The 23,842-nt window shown below is 39.2% G+C and overlaps 1 protein-coding gene across 1 annotated transcript in view; it reads right to left on the bottom strand.

The window, feature by feature from the left end:
* Nucleotides 1-23,796, bottom strand: part of LOC117294398 (RRP12-like protein) — a 52,536-nt gene extending 28,740 nt beyond the window's left edge. Inside the window, exons 1-18 of the mRNA XM_033776777.1 lie at nucleotides 23,521-23,796; nucleotides 22,121-22,317; nucleotides 21,494-21,577; nucleotides 20,799-20,875; nucleotides 19,799-20,021; nucleotides 18,816-18,954; nucleotides 17,415-17,542; nucleotides 16,743-16,933; nucleotides 15,923-16,034; nucleotides 15,216-15,386; nucleotides 14,386-14,564; nucleotides 13,529-13,650; nucleotides 11,683-11,910; nucleotides 10,430-10,578; nucleotides 9,658-9,810; nucleotides 8,247-8,405; nucleotides 7,457-7,646; nucleotides 6,359-6,466 (exon numbers count right to left, since the gene is read on the bottom strand). Coding sequence (XP_033632668.1) covers nucleotides 6,359-6,466; nucleotides 7,457-7,646; nucleotides 8,247-8,405; nucleotides 9,658-9,810; nucleotides 10,430-10,578; nucleotides 11,683-11,910; nucleotides 13,529-13,650; nucleotides 14,386-14,564; nucleotides 15,216-15,386; nucleotides 15,923-16,034; nucleotides 16,743-16,933; nucleotides 17,415-17,542; nucleotides 18,816-18,954; nucleotides 19,799-20,021; nucleotides 20,799-20,875; nucleotides 21,494-21,577; nucleotides 22,121-22,317; nucleotides 23,521-23,698 — 2,788 coding nt within the window. The 5' untranslated portion in view covers nucleotides 23,699-23,796. The remainder of the gene's footprint in view (nucleotides 1-6,358; nucleotides 6,467-7,456; nucleotides 7,647-8,246; nucleotides 8,406-9,657; nucleotides 9,811-10,429; nucleotides 10,579-11,682; nucleotides 11,911-13,528; nucleotides 13,651-14,385; nucleotides 14,565-15,215; nucleotides 15,387-15,922; nucleotides 16,035-16,742; nucleotides 16,934-17,414; nucleotides 17,543-18,815; nucleotides 18,955-19,798; nucleotides 20,022-20,798; nucleotides 20,876-21,493; nucleotides 21,578-22,120; nucleotides 22,318-23,520) is intronic.
* Nucleotides 23,797-23,842: the final 46 nt, after the last annotated feature.

The following is a 23,842-nucleotide window of genomic DNA, read 5'->3' as shown; positions in this document are numbered from 1 at the left end:
ACCGCACAAAACACAAACACTGTCCTTGTCTATTTTGTCAGCTCTACCACGATACTCCAATAGGTTGAAATTATTTGCTTCAGTCAGGTAGAAATAGAACTCAATAGAAATACAACTCAGATAATGCTTGTCTTTGTAACCACTTTCCGCCTTGAGTCAACTCAAAGCCGCTATTTTAGTTAACTTCCGTTGTTCAACCCAAAATCATTTAAAATTTGTCTGTTTTCTTGTGGTTTATAAAATTTTGGTTGTATGGCAAATTTGTAATTGTTAAGCTTTCTAAATTTTTTCTGTATCCAGGCTTTTCACATGATATTTATTTTTTATATTTTAAGAACTTCCACAAACGGAGGTGGTCAAGCTCATAACATTTTTTAGGTGTTCGGGCAACAGCCCGAACAACTCTTTGATTTTGTTCGTTTTTTTTTTTTAGGTGTTCGGGCAACAGCCCGAACAACTCTTTAATTAGGTGTTCGGGCAACAGCCCGAACAACTCATTGATTTTGTTCGTTTTTTGTTTTTTGTTTTTTTTGGGGGGGGTTTTTCTTATTCTTCTCGCTGTCGATTGTCCGCAAGAAAAAGCATAGATGCGAAGCTTGCATTAAGTTGAAACTTTGCACACAGGACAATAACCAGTAGATGATGCAAAAGTTTTTACGTCACGATGACGTCATCAGTTGACGAGATACACTCATTCAAAGTTTATTATTTCAAAAAAAGGGATTCTTACAATCAATACAACATCGGAAAGGTCAATAAAAACTCCGTAAACGCCTCGCAGATATGACCCCTTTTTGATCTTGTCTTCTGGTTCAAAATTGGGGGTTGAAAATTCTAAAATTCATGTATAAAGGACTACAAAATTCCCCCATTGATTGCGCTTAAAGATTTTACAATTACATGTACATGTACTTTGTCACCACGTGTAAGCGTGCGGTGCATTGCGGTCACCACGTGTAAGTATGCGGTGCATTGAGGAGCATAGTCACGCTCTGCACCACGTGTTGATCATTTTACTCTGCGTTCGAGGTGTTCTCAACAAACATTTCCCTTTCGGTTAGTTAGTCTCTTCTCCAGTCGTTATTATGCATAAGTTCCTATTTCCTCAACCACAAAAGCTATTTTGACAATCTAAACATCAAATGAAAGGGCCTCACGTACTTCACAAAAATGGGTACGTTGGTGACCTTCTCTTGACCTTTGACCTTTTTAAACCGGAAGGGCCTGTGAAATGCTTTGAAAAGGCATTATTTAAAGGCTTTTAGGTTGAAATGTACACTTTTTGATGCTTTACCATAAAATTATTACACATCAAGAAAACTGTTTGGTTTTGATTTCTTTGCAATTTGACGAGCTATTAACAACACTTTTTCATTGATTCAAACACTGACCCAACAATAGCCGAACACCTAGTGTTTGTTTGTACAAACACTATATCTAGTTAATTTCTTAGGTTTGTTAAAGATTAATTACTTAGATTAGTTCTTTTTAGCCTTTTTTTTCTTTTTCTTAAATTGTATCTATGTGAAGCGCCTTGAGCGTCTTTTAGGCGGACTTTGGCGCTATATAAGTTTTCGTTGTTATTATTATTATTATATTATTTCCATCAAGGCCTTGACTGCTGGACCACACTCTCGAGGCCAGTGGTTTTGGCTTTGGGCCACCCAGTACACTGCTGGACCACACTCTCGAGGCCAGTGGTTTTGGCTTTGGGCCACCCAGTAAACTGCTGGACCACACTCTCGAGGCCAGTGGTTTTGGCTTTGGGCCACCCAGTAAACTGCTGGACCACACTCTCGAGGCCAGTGGTTTTGGCTTTGGGCCACCCAGTAAACTGCTGGACCACACTCTCGAGGCCAGTGGTTTTGGCTTTGGGCCACCCAGTAAACTGCTGGACCACACTCTCGAGGCCAGTGGTTTTGGCTTTGGGCCACCCAGTAAACTGCTGGACCACACTCTCGAGGCCAGTGGTTTTGGCTTTGGGCCACCCAGTAAACTGCTGGACCACACTCTCGAGGCCAGTGGTTTTGGCTTTGGGCCACCCAGTAAACTGCTGGACCACACTCTCGAGGCCAGTGGTTTTGGCTTTGGGCCACCCAGTAAACTGCTGGACCACACTCTCGAGGCCAGTGGTTTTGGCTTTGCGCCACCCAGTAAACTGCTGGACCACACTCTCGAGGCCAGTGGTTTTGGCTTTGGGCCACCCAGTAAACTGCTGGACCACACTCTCGAGGCCAGTGGTTTTGGCTTTGGGCCACCCAGTAAACTGCTGGACCACACTCTCGAGGGCAGTGGTTTTGGCTTTGGGCCACCCAGTAAACTGCTGGACCACACTCTCGAGGCCAGTGGTTTTGGCTTTGGGCCACCCAGTAAACTGCTGGACCACACTCTCGAGGCCAGTGGTTTTGGCTTTGGGCCACCCAGTAAACTGCTGGACCACACTCTCGAGGCCAGTGGTTTTGGCTTTGGGCCACCCAGTAAACTGCTGGACCACACTCTCGAGGCCAGTGGTTTTGGCTTTGGGCCACCCAGTAAACTGCTGGACCACACTCTCGAGGCCAGTGGTTTTGGCTTTGGGCCACCCAGTAAACTGCTGGACCACACTCTCGAGGCCAGTGGTTTTGGCTTTGGGCCACCCAGTAAACTGCTGAACCACACGCTCGAGGCCAGTGGTTTCGGCTTTGGGCCACCCAGTACACTGCTGGACCACACTCTCGAGGCCAGTGGTTTTGGCTTTGGGCCACCCAGTACACTCTCGAGGCCAGTGGTTTTGGCTTTGGGCCACCCAGTAAACTGCTGGACCACACTCTCGAGGCCAGTGATTTTGGCTTTGGGCCACCCAGTATACTGCTGGACCACACTCTCGAGGCCAGTGGTTTTGGCTTTGGGCCACCCAGTACACTTATGACCAGACAAGTCTGACAGTCTTTTGTTTTTTCCAGTTGAGTAAAAATAATTCACTGTGTAAAATCTTGAATACACATAAACCTTAAAAACTTTGAGTCTGACCAACATCTGTTAATTCTCTTGAGAAACAAAATATACTTTCCAATATCTGACAAAATAAGACATTGTCTTTGCGCTTGTTCTATCATGGTTCAATTAAACAAAATTCTGGTCCGGTAAACGTTTTGAGCTACAGGTTCTGCGATCCTGTGGGTTTCCAAATTGTGAACCGTTTTCATTTACTTATGTACAAATATAATTATGTATATCATGTTTTACTTAAAGCCAATACACTTTCGGAACAGCAAAAAAAAAAAAATCACAGATTTACAAATAACTTACAGGGTTTACAGAAGGTAATGGTAAAAGACTTCTCTTGAAATATTATTCCATGAAATGCTTTACTTTTTGAGAAAACATTAAAACAATATCAATTCTCGATATCGAGAATTACGGATTTATTTTAAACACATGTCATGACACGGCGAAACGTGCGGAAACAAGGGTTGGTTTTCCCGTTATTTTCTCACGACTCTGATGACCGATTGAGCCTAAATTTTCACAGGTTTGTTATTTTGTATAGAAGTTGTGACACACGAAGTGTGGGCCTTGGACAATACTGTTTACCAAAAGGGTCCAATGGCTTTAAAAGGCAATGTGTGTGTACACAAAAGCAAAATATACTTAGTTTGGAAGACACAGTCTATTTGGGGCTTTAATTCTTACATGTATGTAAAGGGTTTACATGATTTTTAAATGCATACTCTAGTTGTTTTCATTTTATAGTATTTGTTTATTTTCAATTAAACTTAAAAAGTACTGTGACAAATTTAAAGTGTTTGACAGATAAAGATATTTTTTAATAAATTTGTTTAAGACAACACAGGGTGAGCAGTGTGTATTTTGTACAGTGTGTACAGGATGTGTAAATCCACTAGGACAAATGTGGGCTATGTACATAAAATGGGCGCAATTATTGATGTCCAGAAAAGGGTTTTGTGGACGAATGATCACCACATGGGATCTTGAGCCAATGGTGATTTTGGGGACCACTGCGGATCGGCTGTTCTTCTACTGTCGCTTCCCAAGGGTGCATAGATTAAGATGAATCCAATCGAACGACTAATAATTATTTTAAATTATATGTAGGCTCATTCAGCAGCATACGTTTGTACTGCTTCATGGTACCTGTACTTTCATCACAAACATTTAGGACCATTTTTAGTTTCATTTAATGGTTTATTCTTTCATTATGTATAAACCTACTCCAAAATCAAGGAACATTAGGAAGAAATTTTTATTGAGAAAACGCGGCATTTACAATAAAAAAAGGACGGAAAGCAACTGCATGAGAATGCACCAGCCAAAACTGGCAACGATAAAAAGAAAAACAGCTAGGCTCTATTTAAAATGCGAGTGAGGTAGGGGGGATATCACTTTTGCTGTGTACCTATCAATTTTGAAATTCAGTTCTTGAAATTGTTGCGTGTTTCTGAGTGACATAGAATGAGATTCGGGATTTATTGTTAAACCAATTTCCAAAGCTGTTAGAAGAAGCACAGTTTTTGGCAAAATTGAAAACACTATTCATGTCTCCTGTTGGACATAGTTATTACATTCACTGATAGATGAATTAAAAAGTGCAGCTTGTTTAGAGACACACCCTTGATAGAATATATTACCCCATACAATAGGGAACTTCATTGGCTACCGATTAGAGAACGAATCCATTTTAAAATTAACAAAACTACTCTTCGATATATAGCCACTTTACTGTCACACTACACTCCTCCACGATTTCTACGGATGACACTTATCGTCACTCGCTTGAATGCTCCCTGAGCAAACAAAGTTCTAGGTAAAAAAACTTTCATTGTTGGTGGGCCAATGCTTCGGAACAATCTCCCTATACTACTGCCATTAGTGAATCTGTTACTCTATCTACGTTTCGTAGTTCTAATTAGTGGAAGACCGCACTGGATGGCGCACAATCGTCAATAAGTCAGCTGTGGTGCCCCTACGACTTTCAAGGTTATGTGATTAAGCACGAGTACAAGTTCTAAAGACTCACTTTTACCATGTTAATTGCTTTCTAGTAGGTTATGATCTTGATGAAATAGCGGCTTTTTAAATTTAAATTGTTGTGCTATGTTATAGGCCTTCATTGGAAGTGTCATGGCCGAGCGGTTAAGAGCATCGTATTCAGATGGGACAAAAAGCCGTTGGCCCCATGTGTTGCGTAACGCATGTAAAAGAACCCAGTGCACTTACCGAAAAGAGAAAGGGTTCCCCCCGGTGTTACTGGCTGTAAACCCTTACAAGGTGCTAAATAATTGGGTCTCAGAATTCATCACTTCAACAACCTATCTTTCTGAAAGTTTGTATATACTCAGCACCTTGAGTACCTTGTTTGGTAGATACATGCGTTATATAAGACTTCCATATTATTATTGACCACAGTGAGGTCACCGTTTTAGCTTGTAATTTGGTATGCAAGGGATCTATTGTGCACATAGGTTGAATGATGGTTAAACAGAGGGATTTATTTGGCCATATCTATCAAATGGAATAAGCATAACCATTTTCAAGAAGTGACAAATCCGCCCCGCAATTCCACGTTTTGAGTAAAGTTTAGATACAAATCAAAGTGCAAAATTCTTCTGAAGACGATTAGACCATACTGATCAAAACTTTGAGTTGATAAACCACCAGTTCTTTTCAGAACCACCACAACTCAAAGCGAGAGTTTATGTCACGATATCTTTGCAAACCCTTATAAATTTCAAATTTAAGGAAGAGTTACTTGCTGAATTATTTGCAACAAAAGTGCACAATTTGGCAAAATAAAACGTTAAAGTTGTACACTGTAAAAAATAAAAAAAAATAAAAAAAAAGATTGATTGATGCTTACACTAAGATAGAGTGCTCGCCAAATATTTTCATTGAACAATTTTGAGATCGAAACATTACCAAACTACACATTAAAGGCACTAGATACTAATGGTAAATAGTCAAAATAATTGTTAGCATAAAAACTTGGTAACTAGCAATGGAGTAATGTTGAGAAATAGGTCCATCTGAAGTTTTTGAAAAAGAGGTAATTTCTCATCAAAATATTAAAAGACTTCAGGTCTTGAGCCTTCTATGAGGCATCTGAAAGCAGACAAATTTGTGCAACAAGGGTATTTTTCTTTCATTATTCTCTTGCAACTTATTCTCAATGACCAACAGAGCCCAAATTTTCACTGGTTTGTTATTTAATGCATATATTGGGATACGCCAAGAAAGAATACTGGTCTTTGACAATTACCAAAGGTGTCAAGTGCCTTAAAAGTGATAATAAAGTGATAATAAAGAGACATTTGTGAAGAAAAACCAGAAAAAGGAAAAGACTGCAAGAGGAAATACTTACCTTTAAACTCATACACAACTCGTGTAAGAGCTTGCACAGTAGCACTAATCATCTGCGGGGAACCAGCTAAACCAGCTGACAGCATCCCAATATAGCGACCCACACAAGCTGCGAATAGGAATACAAAAGAAAAATTGAAGAATAATCCGCCCAAAGTTCAAAACCTAAAAGAGATTGTTGCAAACTGCTGACCAACCAAAATGGCCTGAAGTTTCGACCCTAGCAGAGTCATTCGAGAAAGACATTTTAGCCTTCGAGAAAGACTCTGCTAGGGTCAAAACGTCAGGCCACAAACTATTTTTTTGTAAAAACTCAAAAGCACTTACATACGGAAGCCCATTAGCGCCAGTAAAATATAAATTTCAAATCCGTTATTACAGATTAGCAATCCATTATTACGGATTGCAAATCCGTTATAACGGATTACTTATCCGTAATAATGAATCGCGAATCCGTAATAACGGATTTGAATTTTATTTTTTGCTGGCACTAATGGGCCTTCGTACTTACACTTTAAAATCTGTGATATAAGAATTAAAATAAAGGCAAAATTTCATGTGGCAGCTATTGGCATATACCTTACATTCAAATTGTGAGATCGTTTTATATAATTTAAAAGACAAAATGAAGTCATCACCAAGTTGAATGTTTTTACTGCATAGCAACAGACCAATCCTTTAGTCTATGTCAATGGCATATTTTCAACAAACTTTGACATTGGCATCTGAAAATAACTACAGATTTCATAACTTATACCTGCAGGACCAGATACTTAGGCCTTTGATTCGCCCCTTAGGGGTGCGATAAAGCCCTTTATCTTCAAGTACTAATCCTCCAATCAGATTCGCAGAATGGGGTGGTGATAAAAACCTATATTGCACGGCTAATATCACTACCTGCGTATTGTGTGTTCTATGTCACGCCCCAACTTTGCTTGAAGATAAATACGTTATCACACGCGCTCGTGGAAATACGGAAAATGTAGCGCGTCTGCAGCCCATATCCTACTCTGCCTTCAGCCTCGAAGCGCTATATTTTTCCGTATTCCACTCGCGCTTGTGTGATAACTTATAATATAAGAACCTAATATTATAATACCTTCTTTTGGTTCCTCTGACCATCTCATCATTGCCTTGCCAAGGTCAACCAAGAGCTCAAAGGCTGTGCCCCTTGTCTTAGAGTTGACCTCCTTGGTGCAAAGAATGATCTCTGGTATGATCGTTTCAAGGAAGTCCAGGTTTTCCGAGGGAAGGACGTGAATGATGTGAATCAGACATTTCATGCGGGGCTGAAAAGCAGGAAAAGGAAGAAAATTATTCATCGTGGTAAAATATTTTCATATTGTTCAAACTTTTTTCAACTGAAAAAAAAAAATTTAAAATAGTTAACGGTCTTATGTTTTGCCCCTAGCAGAGTCTTTCTCGAAGGCTAAATGACAACACAACAAAATATACCAGAAGGGAAACTGATGGGGGGTAAATTTTAAATAATTTAAAGTTAAACACAGACAAATTGACTAGATAAACGTGGCAGCACTTTACTAACTAAGCTATCAAGGCAGTCAGTTTCCCTTGCAGTTTATTACTTGATGTTCGAAATAAAAACTTTGATTTCTATATAGGGCTAGATAGCTCAGTTGATAGAGTGCTGGCACATTAATCCGGAGGTTGTATTAAATTCCGCACTGTAAACTTTGCTCTTGTGAAACCCATTTTTTGTAATCACTTATTTCATCATTCAAAGCCTTTTCTTACGATAGAAAGTGATATTTCTGACGAGACTTTAAGACTTTTTTCCCTCTTTCATTGAACAGGATAAGCTGCAATGTAATAAATATTCATTGAATATTCACAAATAAATTTAAATAATTTCCAGAATTTGTCCATACCCCTTTGGAGGCCGGTGATGAACTGGAGAGTGAAGTGACGAGTGTCTCTTGAAGCTCCAGTAGGTGTGATGATACAAACTGGCGCCCCGCCTCCGTGGAACCATCGCACAGGTGTTCCATTATGCGGTATGCTTTCTTCTGCATTGTGCGGTGGGTGCTCTGTTATGAAAACAAACACAACAGTTTATGTGCAACAATTATTTATATTTACTTGAATTTATATTGCACCTGCTGTGTAATGTTTCCAGAGGTAGAAATAAATAAATAAAAAAAACCAGAAACATTACACTGGAATTCATCGACCATGATTAGGTTAGAGAAAAAAAAAAAGAAAAAAAAAAGAAAAAAAACAGCGCCCCCGCCTGCTTCCTTTTAAGAGGACGCCTCCTTTTTTTGTTCACAAAAAAAAGAGGATACTCTTTAACAAAATCAATATAAACCACAATCTGAGACAAATTATTAATATTAATTTTAAATAGCCCAGCCATTTGTTGTTGAAAGTGTGTTTTCTTTCCCAAAAAGCAGAAGGCTTAACATGTTTTTTAATTTTGTATTTGGCCTTAAATCAAATGCAGAATAAAGAGATTAAAGATAACATTCTGTGATCCACTCATTCATTGATTTCTATCAAAAAGTTTAATTAGAAAAATTGGGGGAAAACCTTACTCTACCTTTTGTAAAAATGGTCTGAACTGCTCTGTGTTTGATACCCTTCAAGTGTAATTGTTGTGGAAATCCCAAACATTCAATGACGATCGTAAGTCAAATCAAGTACAGTGTTTTTATCCACTCGGCCACATGTTTCTTGGTTCTGCTACAAAAAGCCTTTGTTTCCCCCGGTACCCCTGGTTAACTTGGTTAACTTCGTTGAAGCACTGTACAAAAGGCACACTGCTCTCCAAAACAGAGGACGGAGCTCAAGCCTGGAATTCATAAAAGGCAAGTGCCAGAAGCACTTGGCTTTTGGGCTCTTGTATAACATTGTGTCAAGATCAGGGATGTAATAGGCTGTTGGAAAAAAAACCTGTGAGCGGAAAGTGTGAAAGCTTGCGAGCACGAAAGCTTGCGAGCATGAGGCCTGCTTACATACATTTACCTTTGGTTTAAAAAGCCCTACTCTGCAATCTGGGGGTGTCTACATGGTTTTGTCTTCATGGTGGTGTTTTTGAATTTTATTTTTGGGATGGGGTGGTTTAAAAAAAATATATATCTGGGCGCCTTGTTCGGTTTTCTGGAAAAGTGCGCATTATAAATCCATATTATTATTATTATTATTATTAAAAATGGAGAAATTACATCTTTGGAGTAGATTTCACTAAAAGTTAAGACTAGTCTTATCTAGAGTTAGGACAAGTTGCTAGTCCTAACTTCGGACTCCTTACTCTTTGTGAAATCAACCTCAAGTTCTTACTGTGAGAAGTTTACTGACGATCTCAAACATCTTCTTCATATGTTTCTCATCGAGATGGGGAGTCAGAGCAATGGCCAGGTCCATTAGAGGATGGTGGTCTGCTGTCTCCACCGATAGCTTAGCGGAAAGCTTCTCAAATAAGCCAATAATCAGCTGAAAAGAGTAAAAGAGAAAACACATTTACAAACTGCTTACCAACCAATCAATAAATTTATCATTTATTTTATATGGCGCCAATCCAACAGTCGTTGTTCATAGCGCCGTACAGTAGGCTTTAAAAAAAAAAGGTGAGATTTAAGCAAAGTTTTGAAAGTGCCTTAGAAGTAGATTGTTCTGAGGAAGATGATTCCACATCCTTGGTGCTGCGATAGAAAAGGCATGATCCCCAAACTGTGCTTGGTTCTTTGAAAGTGAAAAATTTAAGTTTGGGAACAGGAACGCAGATTTCTGACAGAATCTTTGATGGACATCAGGTCAGTGAGATATAAAGGAGCTGAGGCATTGAGGCAGAACAAGAGTAGGGGGTTCTTAAATTGAGAGCGTGACTCAACTGGTAGCCAGTGAAGACTCTTCAGGATTGGTGTGGCATGATCACACCTCTTAAATATACTACCATATGAGCTGCCCAACAAAAAGATTAACTGTGCATCCGTTTAGTGTAATGACCCAGGTAACTCAATTTAAACAAACCCACTAGTGGAAAGGATGAGTAGTTTTGGACTCTTTGTGGCGAAACTCAGAAAATCTTTCCCGTAAAGTACAAAAAACCAACCTCTGGGTCGGCAATCTTGAAGTACACCTTAGCAGTCTCAAGAACAGCAGCCAGCGTAGTGTCTTCTCTTGAGTTTCCACTGGTGTAGATGTTGAAGAAAATGGGCAGGAAATTCTTGGCAAAGCGAGCCACCTCTGCACGATTCTCTTCTACAGGAAAAAAAATAACCATTATAAAAACATATAACAGAAACAGCATTGATTATTTCCCAGTAAGCTGATTTTCTCTACTCAAGAAAAATTGTTCCGTTCAATATGCTATTATTTTTCTAAAAGACAACTATAAAAACCTATAACCTACAACCATTTCACTTTGAAGTAATGTGGTTATATACAAATATATCAGTGTTTTTATACCTCATGTATAGAATCCTCTAATCTGATTGTTTAAAAGTGGAGTCATGGAAACAACTATGCCCCCTTTTTCTATCAAGATGACGTCATATTGACTATGCCCGGGGCATAGTCAATTGACTATGCCCGCTCTGAAAATAACGCAACTATAATATGTATAATGTAAGACTAGCGTGCCGTGTCATGGCAAGCCATGACCATTTTTCGCAGACGACCTTTCACCTTATAGTTAGAGTGTTGTTGATAAGAAGAATCTTTATTCGGTATATACAAGAAATATTGACTGCTTAATAATCGGGGAACAGTTAAAATTATAGGCCCTCGGTGATGTCAAAACCATGACTATGCCCTCAGCTCCCTCAGCTTCGCTTCGGGCATAGTCATGGTTTTGACATCACCTTGGGCCTATAATTGTGTATTTCTATTTGGGATTATTATTCCTAAGTGGACATATTCGCTAAAAATTTTCAGCAATTTTTTTATTATTTTTCTTTAAGGCAAGTCGCTAGACACAAAAGGCCTGAAGGCCACTTCAAGGTGTGGGCTACAATTATTCTTTTCCAGAGGCCGTTGCCACCTACTCCTAGGACTGAAACAGGGTTACCCCCTTTACAGTCCATAAGGATGTAGGCTTGGGTATCATCAATCAGAAGCCTGGTCGGTAGAGCAGAAAGCACTACCTCCCCAATTTTACGTAGCAAGTGTCACGAGTGGGATTCAAACCCAAACTCCGAGCTTAAATCCGATGCTCTTAACCGCTTGGCCATGACACACCACGCTATTTAAAAAATGCGACCACCTTTTGAAATGAAACTTACAGCTGTCGGTTATATTGCGTATTTACATTTCTGTAAATCAATCCAATGGCTGATAAAAGTATACTTTTCTTTCAAGTCATACCTTTATCCAAATTTCTTGTGACAAGATGTCGGATGGCGGCGCATACATCATATCTTAGCTCAGGTCTGTCGCTGAGGGCCGATCCAAGGATACGAGCGATCCCCTTGAAGGCAGGACTGATATCTACAGGGTCTTTACAGAATCCTGGTAGTAGAGACCATAGCTGGGCCTCTAGAATATCGTAGGTTTTACCCTCGACCTTACGACCTTGATGGCTGCAGTCCATGGCTGATGAAAAAAGAGTAATGAAAAATAATAATGAGAAATAGAATTAGCTGTTGTAAACTGCGTCCCAACCAAAAGGACCTATGGTAAAAATGCTAAAATTTTAATGGCCTGACGTTTCAACAATGTTTACAATCTTTACAAACATGTTTTATATACCGCCATTTCATCTAGATCACAGTTTCGGTTCTTGACAACCCTAGCGGATTCTTTCTCGAGGCTAAGCAAAAGAAAGACTCTGCTAGGGTCGAAATGTCAGGCCATTAACAACTTTTTGAAAAATAATATCAATAACAAACTTGTGAAAAGTTATGCTCAATCAGTCATCGGAGTCACAAGAAACTATTTTTTAAAAATGTTTTTAGTGTTTTACAAACAAATTCAGCCCCCCTCCTAACCTAACATCAATGATCTTATATTGGATTTGAGAAAATACATGGTGAGTTATCAATGTATATTTGGTTTGCGGTAACACCATGTGTATCTACTTGCTGTGAAGATTATGTTCTTTTGGAGAGCTTGTCTCCAAAAGAAGTAGACTTTTTGGAAATCGGGAGACTTCTCTACTACCGCTCTCTACTTTCGGAGTCCAGAAGACTCAGTCCTGCTTTCTAACTACTACCTGGGCGGAAGGTAAGAAATCCGCAGGGATAACTATTTTTGCTTAGTGGATCGAGGGGACTTCTTGCTATTAAAGATGCTATGTCAGATTTTTTGCCCCAAACATTAAAAAATAGACTTTTTTGAGTGAATGGTATTTCAAAGAGTATCACCCGCTCTAACGAAAAAAAGTTCAACTTTTACTTTTAATGGTCAGGAACCATGACAATAATTTAAAACATTTTTTGATAAAACACATAAGAATTGGTCCTGTGATATATTGTCGGGATCCAGACAAAAACTAATTTTGAGCACTTTATTTTAATGAAAGCTTGTAAGTTTCTCCACCCCCATCAAAATACCTATTGAATTTTAAATCAAAATTTGTGGGTCAAATCGGCCAAAAAACTGACATAGCATCTTTAACTTCACTGCCACGTGTGTTCTTAATTGGTCTGAGCATTTCAACTAGCAGTCCTCGTCAGTAGAAAAGTCTCCTGAATTCCTAAATTCTCTGCAGTAGTAGACTAAATAGCAAGACAAGTTCTCAAAAGAACATAATCTACCCAGCACATCCATATACACATGGTGTTATTGCAAACCAAATATACATCTAATAGATGGAAATTTGCATCGGGGATAAAGAATATTAATTTTGGTTTTACCAATATACACATATGTGTGTTAGCACTGTATACTCAGTACTTTCCCGAGCTCTGTGTTGAAAAAAAAAATAGCCCGGTAGCTAGAGGCAGTTTAAAACTTATATTTAAGCGGCAGCTATTGACCCCTCACGCGCGACACAAGCGGAGACTGTTGCCACGCTCACCATGTTGGTGGTCAATAGGTTTACGTGTAAACGAGGCGTCGCCTAAAACGTGCACTTCACTGAAAAACCCACGTTGACATTGACCACCAAAATGGTGCATCCAATATTATTCTGATGATGATGTCAGGTGAATTGGGTCAATTGATATACATCAATAATCTTGTGGATCCATTTTACTTTCGTCCAACAAACCTTTTGCTTTAAGCCTCGCAGCCAGGGGTAGGAAATACTTGGTGAAGAACTGCAGCTTGGTGTTACAGACATTGTCTCTGATGACAGGCAGAAGCCAGCTCCGAGGAAAGTTATAGTTATCTCTGAAAAAAAAAAAAAATGTGTTTGAACAAAGACAAATATACTGGAGTGAGACTTGAACTAACGATACCTGGATTAATGTACTGGCACTCCAGCAACTGAGCAATATAGCTCTATGTTGGCGGTCTTATAAGTCATTATCTTTGTCTTGGGGTTGTCAATAAGAAGCTATGTAATCAAGAATCACACCCAGGTTTACAATTCAACCTGGGAAGCGACAGCTATCACCTACTAGAGATCGATTTTTTAATTAAATTTAAATTAATAAACCACAAGGTTCCAGTGCCAAATTTCATGGCTCTGCTTACCTGCCGATATCTGAGCTTATGATCACCATTCCCCACTTACAAGCAAGCACCAGAGTTCTGAGCTAGCTGTGTAAGCGAAGAATGCCTAATAAAGTAGAGTATGGCACCTGGACACAAAAAAACTGCCAGCTAACTGATTCTTTGCTTACGATGAGCAGAGCCATGAAATTGGGCCCTGACATTGTGCTTTGCCTGTATAAACATTATTAGTAACTTAATTATCTTTGAACTTTTGCTATCTTGTAACATATTTTGTCTATCTTCATATTTTTTAAAAGTCTTTGCTACTGTGCAGAGTATTTTTATTCACTGTTTAATATAACATTTTTTGGTGCTTTTCAATATTTATTGTAAAGCACTTTGATCCTTTGGGGAGGCGCTATATAAATGTTGAATGATAAAAATGATAATAATAACATATATACTCACTCATCCCCAGTAATCTGCAGAGGTACAGCAGCCAGAACAAACGATGGTTCCATGGTACGGACAGCCATCCCTACAGCGCGATCAAGCTCTTGGGTGTAGGAAAAGTGATGCGTAGTTCTCAGATCGCACATGGACTGAAGACACTTCTTCATGAAATGGCAACCTTCCTTACCAATAACCTGTTGAATGCAAATTAAAACAAATTAATAATAATAATGTTGTGTTCTATAGCACAGGTATCCTAAAGGATGATTATGGCGCTTACTGTAACAAGATCAAGAATTATAAAAAAAAATAAAAAAAATTATGGAATGTATTAGAAGAGTTTATGAAAAATCTGAGTCTTAAGGGTTGTTTTGAAAATGTCTATTGACTGGCTGGCTCTGATGGAATGTGGTAGACTGTTCAATACCTTCCCTGCAGCTACCATTAAATGGTTTATAGTTCCTTTTGTAGATCAAGTTGTTAGAAAAAATGAATTCTCATCAAGAATAAAATGCATGTAATATAATTTACCTTTAGAAGTTTCAGCTCGTCAAGTTTTTGAGAGAAAAAAAAAGGGAAAATCACAGAGCAATGTTTTCAGGAGAGTCGCGTAAATCTGTGTACATGCTTAAATAATTTTTGTCTCCCGAAACAAATTGATTTTGGTGAAATTGTTGTACTAATTATTCAAAAACTATCGCACATCAGCAAGTTTTATTTTCAGGGAAGCTTTCTACTATCATTGTCTTCAAACTGTGTAAGTTTAATGTTAATCTGTTTGTATTTTGTGTCGTACAAAAAGTACCCAGACACTTTAAGGATAACAGCCACTCACTGCATCTTACCTCAAAGAAGGATCTCAGTATCTGCAGCACCTGGCCCCAGGAGGAGTGATACTTGTAGGATAGACCGCCCTCAGCAGTTTGGAACATCTTATGTATTGGTGTGGAGGAGCCTTTAGTCAGCTCTGTAGCTAGCCAGTCCCTGGCTGGTTTAACGCACTCGTACAACAGGGTCTACGGAAACAAGCATTGCACAGGATTCAAGTTAATAAAGGCACTATTTACACAGTGCAAGAGTCGGACTGGGTTTACATCATCCTAGAGCTAGCCAGAGGTCGCAGGACTCTAATTGCTGGCAGGGCAACCTGTTGGAATGCTGAGATGGATGGCGCATAGACTGCTGTAGAGGGTAGATGATTCCAGATCTTAACTGTTCTTGGGTAGAATGAAAATTTGTATTGGTCGTTAGAGGCATCTGTTATGGTATACTTAGTGTGATCCTGTCTGCCAATGTATGTAGCTAACTTGATAGATGGTGGCGATTGGATGTTGACGAGACCATGGTGTATTTTGAAGAACATGGTAGACTGTGCAAGGAGGCGTCTTACATGCAGTGTCTCCCATCCCAAGTTGTTAATGAGCTCTGTGATCGAGGTTTCTCTTTGGTAATCAGTGAAAATGAAGCGTGTTGCTGATCTTTGTATATGCAATAAGAGGGTTAACAGTAACAAGTATTCCATCAACTGATTCCCTAAACTTCTTTCACTCACCTGGATTGTCTTGGATGCCTTGACAGTGATTTCCGACTGTTTCGATAAAAAACAGTTCATTGCCGCGTTCATTATTCGAGGTAGATGACTTACACACAGCTTCTGGTCAAGTCTGTAGGTTGGAACAGAAGATTAACTTTAATAACAATCCACAAACAGATTCTTTATCCCCGATTCAATTCTAATGACTATTAAATCATTGCGATACCCACTCCTAAAACTGTATACTCACTCAGGACTTTCCCAAGTTCCGTGAGCCTTTGTTCAAACTGCCTCTAGCTACCGGGCAATCTCAATGGTCTAGTTAGTAAGATACTGCTCTAGAATTGCAAAGGTCTAAGGCCGTGTCCGAAACGACGACTTCGGCTACAGCTACGGCTAGATCGCGCGCGTCTGCCTATTCTTCAACACTGGTAGACGCGCTGATCTAGACGTAGCTGTAGCCGAAGTCGTCGTTTCGGACACGGCCTTAGGTTCGAATCCCACCCAAGTAACATGCCTGTAAGTTTTTTCACAGAACTCGGGAAAGTACTGAGTGTACAGTGCTTAAACACATCTGTGTAAGGGTAAAACCAAAATGAATAATCTCATATAAATTATATGACAAATGTAGATTTGCAAAAAATAGTTAATAGCCTGACGTTTCGACCCTAGCTAAAGGGCTTTCTCAAAGGCTTAACGACAACACAACAAACATGAACAGGTAACTAAGTGTATTTTGTTAACATTCTATGTACTGATATTCTCATATTGAATTATTTTCTAAAAGAGTATGGAATTAACGTCATAATTGAATTGAAACTGCATTTGTGTTGCATACCTTGCAAGGTTAGTATGAGCAGCTTCCATGACAGCTAGCCACGCCTGCATGGGTTGTACATCATTCTCTCCCGGCTGGTAATCGTATAATGCATTGATGAGTTGAGCATTGAGACTGGCTGGGAGGTAAGACGCCTTGGGTTTGGCTATGAACATCCCATGAAGGGCTTGCATACACACAGACGTCATCAACTGAAGAGGGGAAAAGAGATTTTAGGTTATGTTCACAAGCCTCCTATAATAATAATGATAATAATAATAGTAATAATTTATGGTCTATATTTGAGTGTTTTTACAGCCTGTTAATGCACTTTTTTGCTTGTAAAGTTGTATATCTACTTTGCTTATATTTTTATGGGTGTACTTTTCTTTAAGCTGTTCACTTAATGTTGCCATTTTCTTAATCTTTTGCAATTTTTACTGTCATGCGCCCTCGAACAGGCTGGTTCTGGAGAGAGCGCATTATAAGATCAATAAATTATTATTACTTTCATTATAGTGAATAGAACCATAAGGTCCCTATGCGCTGTCAGTATTTTCCTACAAATCCTTTTTTTAATTTGAAACTTCTAAAAACCGCAGTAATTCACATGTTACAATGCAAATCAATACACATGTATTAATACAGGGCACAGCTACGGTATCCAATTGTTGAAGCCGGAAATTTACTTACCACATTACTCAATGTCATCAGTCGTAGGATCGTTTCACAGGCCAATTTCAAACTGCTTTGCGGCAGACACGACATCACCTCTTTCAGAAGACCCAATACGTGCATGGTAGTCGCCACTTCACCGGTTCCTAGTCAAGTCAATCAAATAATCAATAAAAACAATCAATCAATTAATCAATCATTCAAACTATTGATCAATCAGTCAATGCCATTGAATAGACTCTTTAACTGTGTTTCTCATCCTTGTTTACCATGCCTTGCTAATGTATTTGCTTAAGTGTTATCTTTGGGTGTTGTTTCAAATCCACGCTACTGACCTGTTTTTTGTAACAGTTTTCCTTGTCTATTACTGATGTAACTTTGTACTTTTCTATGTTTTTGTAAATTCTGTATAATTTGTGAATGAATAAAGTGTTTGCTTTGAAAAGTCAAAAGTCAATCAGTCAATCAGTCAATCAGTCAATCAGTCAATCAGTCATCAATCAATCAGTCAATCAGTCAATTAATCAATCAGTCAATCAGTCATCAATCAATCAGTGAATCAGTCATCAATCAATCAGCCAATCAGTCATTCAGTCAATCAGTCAATCAGTCAATCAATCACGCAGTCAATAAGTCAATCAATCACTCAGCCAATCAGTCAAAAAATGAGGTATGTATAAGGGAAGGTACACGTTTGGCAATCAGTCTTAATATAAATGACAATAAGACGTTTTGGTTAGAAGCCTACAGCAGCTTTCTATAGTATAAAGCATTTTGAGAAACATTTAATTTCGAAGTAATGTGGTTATAATTTGAATCCGAGAAGCTGTACCAAAGTAACGGTGACAAAAAGGGAAGGTATATTTTGCCTTTAAAGGAACACGTTGCCTTGGATCAGTCGAGTTGGTCTTTGAAAAGCGTTTGTAACCGTTTGTTATAATAATTTAAAAGTAGAATACAATGATCAACACAAATTGCCTCGAAATTGCGTGGTTTTCCTTTTACTTTGCGAACTAACATGGTCGGCCATCTATGGGAGTCAAAAATTTGACTTCCATAAATGGCCGACCGTGTTAGTTGACGAGGTAAAATGAAAACCACGCAATTTCGAGTGATACTTGTGAGGATCATTATATTCTACTTTTAAAATATCTTTTTAATCATATGCATTTTATAACAAACGGTTACAAACGCTTCACAAAGACCAACTCGACCGATCCAAGGCAACATGTTCCTTTAAGGACACAAGTGTCAAGAAGAGTACTCAATCAGGCCCCCAAAATTCATAAAGCTGAAGAAAAAACCGTGAAGGATACCAAGTCACATATGGCACACATGACATGGTATATTTGCTGGTAACCCTATTCTGGTAGGCATGATGAAAATGAAACTAACCAAGATTAGTAGTTGGTTACCTACCTCCACATGCCTGTATTTCCTCTATGCAGAACTTAGCTGTTGGGCCAGCAGCAGGGTGGTGGGAGGGAGCATCGTCTACAAGCATGAAACCACTGCCTTTTAGAATGGCACAGACAGCATGGTGAGCTGCCTTACGCACCTATCAACATGATCAAACAATAAAACAATAATAATATTTTGGGAGGCTAATCATCCATACATTGAGCGTAACTAATCAGTTATTTAGACTACATGTAGGGTCCAATTACATTGAGCTGTTTAAGCAGAAGATTTTGCTCTTAGAATTTTGTTCTTAGCACAATTTTCTTCTTGAGCTCCTCAAGGGACAGCAAGGCACTAAGTCTTTTCGTAAGCCACTAATCTTTAAAGGTGGTGGGTAAAGGCACTTACTGCCTTAAAAGAACTGAAAAGCACACAACTTAACAGAAAACCGCTCAAAAACGTCACGTGTAATATGGTATTTTTTTACTTAGTAAGTTTTAAATAGTTTTTTGGGTTTGAACAAAAAGAAAACCTGACTGGAGCAGGACTTAAACCAATGACCTCCGGATTAATGTACTCGTGTTCCCACGCTCTACATCCATTTGTTTTCCTGTAAGAGGTCAAAGGTCGTCTTAAAATCAACTTTAAAGACACTGGACACTATTAGTTATTGTCAAAGACCAGTCTCCTCACTTGGTGTATCTCATTGATGAGATAATAATGAAAGAAAAACACCCTTGTCACACAAGTTGTGTGCGTTTAGATGCTTGATTTCGAGGATCTCAAAATCAAATTCGTGGGAAATTACCTGTTTCGTGGAAAATTACCTGTTTCTCGAAAACTATGTCACTTCAACCTCTCCCCATTACTCGTCACCAAGTAAGGTTTTATGCTAATAATTATTTTGAGTAAATACCAATAGTGTCCACTGCCTTTAAGTGTTTGTGTAATTGAGACAAGGGCTACTACATAATACAAGATTGCATTTAGCGCAAACCTACCTTTGGTTTTTGGTGGATGGTATAGCTGAGTAGACCTTGGTATACATGCATGGTAGAAGACTCTCCCCACGTACTGTAATCCTGCTGCCTTAGGGTCGTACTGAGGCATACTAGGCAGGATCTCAGTAATGTAGTCCCGTTCTGGTGCATTTGCGACGCTAAGATATCTAAGAAAGATTTGCTGATCTGTGAAAACTTCAGACGAAGCACCGAGGTTGGAAGTCTGGAGTGGAAGAGATTAATAATTATAAAATTAATAATAATAATAATAATAATAATAATAACAATAACAATAACAATAACAATAACAATAACAATAACAATAACAATAACAATAATATCTTAAATAATAATAATCCACCCTGCTGGGTGTTCAAGGCGCAGTAAAACCAAAACAGTACGAAAGAAAACAGTCACAACAAAATTAGCCCTTGAAAACCTGTGACATAAGATAAGTTTTGATGCGTGGTGCAGCTGAAGAAAAAGACCTGTCACCCCAGGAGTGTCGAGACTTGGGTTCATTTAGGAAAAGCATAGTACTGGATCGAAGATTCCTTGATGGAGTGAAAACTTGAAGTAGTTCTGAGATATAGTGGGGAGCCCTGCCGTTATATGGCGATCGTTAGGTGGGCATGCTGAACACAAATACACTTTTAATTTTAGATTAACCCTCATAGTGTTAGTGTTAGCACTGTAAACTCAGTACTTTCCCGAGTTCTGTGAACAAAATCACAGGCTTATTACTCAGGTGGGATTCAAACCCCGACCCTTGCAAATCTAGAGCAGTGTCTTACCAACGAGACTACCGAAACTGCCTGGTTAGCTAGAGGCAGTTTGAATCCTATATTTTAGTACCTGGCTGCAATGATCATACATTTTTAAAACAAAATTACTAACTAAATTGTGTGTTTTTTCCAGATGCAAAATTAACATCTATTAGATCCAGAGTATTTGACACAATAATTTTACAGATAATAATACTGTAAGAGGCAATACTGACCTTTTAATGACGAGGCTAATAAGAAAGAGAATTGCCGACAGCGATTCTTCACTATCTACATTGTCCACAGCAGTCATCTGTTCAGTAAAACATTTAAAAAAAAACAAAAAAACATTTAGACATGAATAATTCATATAGATAGGTGATGAAAGCCATCAAGTTTTGCTTTGCATTTCTATTGTCATATTTTCACTATTTAGAGAGGTAAACAATAGAGGGATGGTCCCCAAATTGACAGAGTTCATCATAAGTCAACGTCATACTGTTGGGCGCCTGTTCGATTAAATCTCCTGACGATGACTTGAGTCAAAATGTTGAGACCAATTAAGAACTCACTCCGTGGTAGTGAAGTTAACAACGAGAAGTCCCCCCGATCCACTAAACGAAAGTAGTAGTCCCCGCTGACTTCCTATCTTCCACCCAGGTAGTAATTAATGAGCAAGACAGTTCTTTCGGGAGTAGAGAAGTGTCCTTAATTCCGTAAATATTAAGTGGTAGTAGAATAAATTGCAAGTTCTAAAAAAAAAACAATCTACGCAGGAAGTAATACACACATGGTGTTATTGCAAACCAAAGACATTGATACCTCACCATGCAATGCTTTAAATCCCATATATATTATTCCGCCACCCCCACCCCCCCCCCCCCCCCCACCAAAAGAAGACTGTGGCGAACACTGTATCCTTATAACTCACCAAAGCGCCGAAGTATTCTGTTTCTGTTTCTTTGCCTCCTTGCTCTCTGATGACCTCAGTCACTGCAGCCAAGACGGCACAAACCTTGAGTACATAAACAACAAAAAATTATAATTGTTACGCCCAAATCACGTATGTTGGCATCTCCGGTCTGGTAGAGACTCGACTGCCAAAGTTTCAGGGCAAGGTCCTACTACTTGCCGCCAACTCACTTGTGCCGTCAAATTGACCACTACACAGATGGCAGGTATGCGTTAGTCTTGACCCAAGATTCAACGATCAATTTACACGAAGCGAAGTTACACAATACACTATAGCGTCTATAGCGTCTATTCCATATTCAGGAAAGCGCCCTCTGTTGTCCATGTTGAACAAGCTCTGTGAAAAAGCCAGATGGCCCCGACAGCTATGCTGCTTTGTGATAAATTTTTCACGAGAAAAAAAAATCAATTAAATGTAGTAAAATTAAAGGAAATGTAACGTAAAGCTAATGAAAATGATCTTTTAGCTCATACTTTACAGTTCTATACCTCTTTTGTGAATTTTAAATGTTTATTGGAGGAGTCGACTGCGAGTTGACGGCACCAAGCGAGTTGACGGCAAGCTTGGGTAAACCTCTACACGTACCTCTTTGTGTGACGCTGCGTTGGACTCCCAGTAACGTTTGACTTTGTAGAAAGCTGGATTGGAGCAATCACTGACACCACTCAAGAAGGTCTTCATGGTGTCACCACCGGTTGATTCCATGTCGTCTCCGCCGAGGCTGAAATCTGTAGATTCGTCATTGTGATGGGCCAAAGCTTTCGCTGTCAATTGCATTCCACCTAAAATATGAGCAAGAAAGATAAATCCACTTATGTTAAAAAAAAACAAAAAAAAAAAACATCCTGCTTTTTAATTTGAAAAAATAACAACGGGCCTTTTTTTCTTTTTTTTCAACATCCTTTAAAAATAATTTCTTTACTAATCGGGGTGATAGGATCCGTGGTTATTTACTTGTTTTACTTTTTTATTTATTACAACACATTTTTTGGGGGGAACATTTTCACTCATTTTGACTAAAAGGGAACATCTCATTTTTGAGTTGACTGTGGGGGGGGGGGGAGTAAATTTTTCCTATAATTTTTCCTAATTTAATTATAAATAAAAAAAAAATCATAAATGAAAAAGTGGTGGTGATGTTGGGTGCGATCGGTCAATCTGCGCGATTGGTCGATCGCGCAGCGCTATTGAAAGATCAATTAAGATCAATTGGTCGCGCAGCAATCGGTCGATCGCGCAACAATCGGTCGATCGCGCAATGAACATCTTTGCGTGATTGACCGATCGTGCAGGAATGGGTTTGCGCGATGGACCGATCGTGCAGGTAAACCATTCCTAGGGGTGATTTCTCAAAGCAATAACATTTAATGCAAGACAAATTTTCAGTATCACCAAAGTGATTTATATTGTGACGTCACACTTTAGTTAGCAACTACGATTGATTTGCAGTTACAATAAATCTTACATCTTTGTGAATTCGGCCCCTGAACATCGGCCGATCGCGCCAAACAATTCCTGCACAATCGACCGATCGCGCAAAACAATTCCTGCACAATCGGCCGATCGCGCAAAACCATTCCTGCACAATCGGTCGATTGCGCTGAGCCATTCCCGCACGATCGGTTGATCGTGCATGTTCGTTGCCGAATGTTGCGCGATCGACCGATTGTTGCGCGATCGACCGATTGTTGCGCGATCTACCGATTGGTGCGCGATCGACCAATTGCTGAGCAATCAATAGATATTTCAATAGCGCAGCGCGATCGGTTGATAGCGCAGCGCGATCAGTTGATCGCGCAGATTGACCAATAGCGCCCAACAGTGATACCCAGAAACTTTTCCTTTGGAATAAAAATAAAATAAAACATGTAGGCCTACAATTTACAATTGGATACCATCAATTTATGAAGAATATGTGAATATTTATAATTTTTATATAAATTCTTGAAGTCAACGTCCCATTACAAACGTCTAGCATGACTCACCGCCTCCTCTTCCGAAAGCACCGGGTGATCGACGCGCAGGTCCCGGTAGGAATCGGTTGTTGGCGGCCGCTTGGCGATGATTCATCTTCGCCGGGTTGCTCACACAGCTCTGGCCCTTCTTCCATCTCTTGACTTTCTTTGCGGAACCACTCTTCATACGACCTGGACCCTTAACCATGTTTGTTTCACAGGATTAGTATTTAGATGAGAAAAAAAAACAATTAAAAAGTTGTTTAAAGTCCACCTAGCTCACCGAAGAAGCACGAACACACAACACATGTGGCGCATTGCTCAATAGTCAACCTACGCGTAATGAATGAAG

This window comes from Asterias rubens, chromosome 9 (genome assembly GCF_902459465.1).
Source record: "Asterias rubens chromosome 9, eAstRub1.3, whole genome shotgun sequence".
Classification (NCBI taxonomy): Eukaryota; Metazoa; Echinodermata; class Asteroidea; order Forcipulatida; family Asteriidae; genus Asterias; species Asterias rubens.
This window is presented reverse-complemented; position numbering and strand designations above follow the sequence as displayed.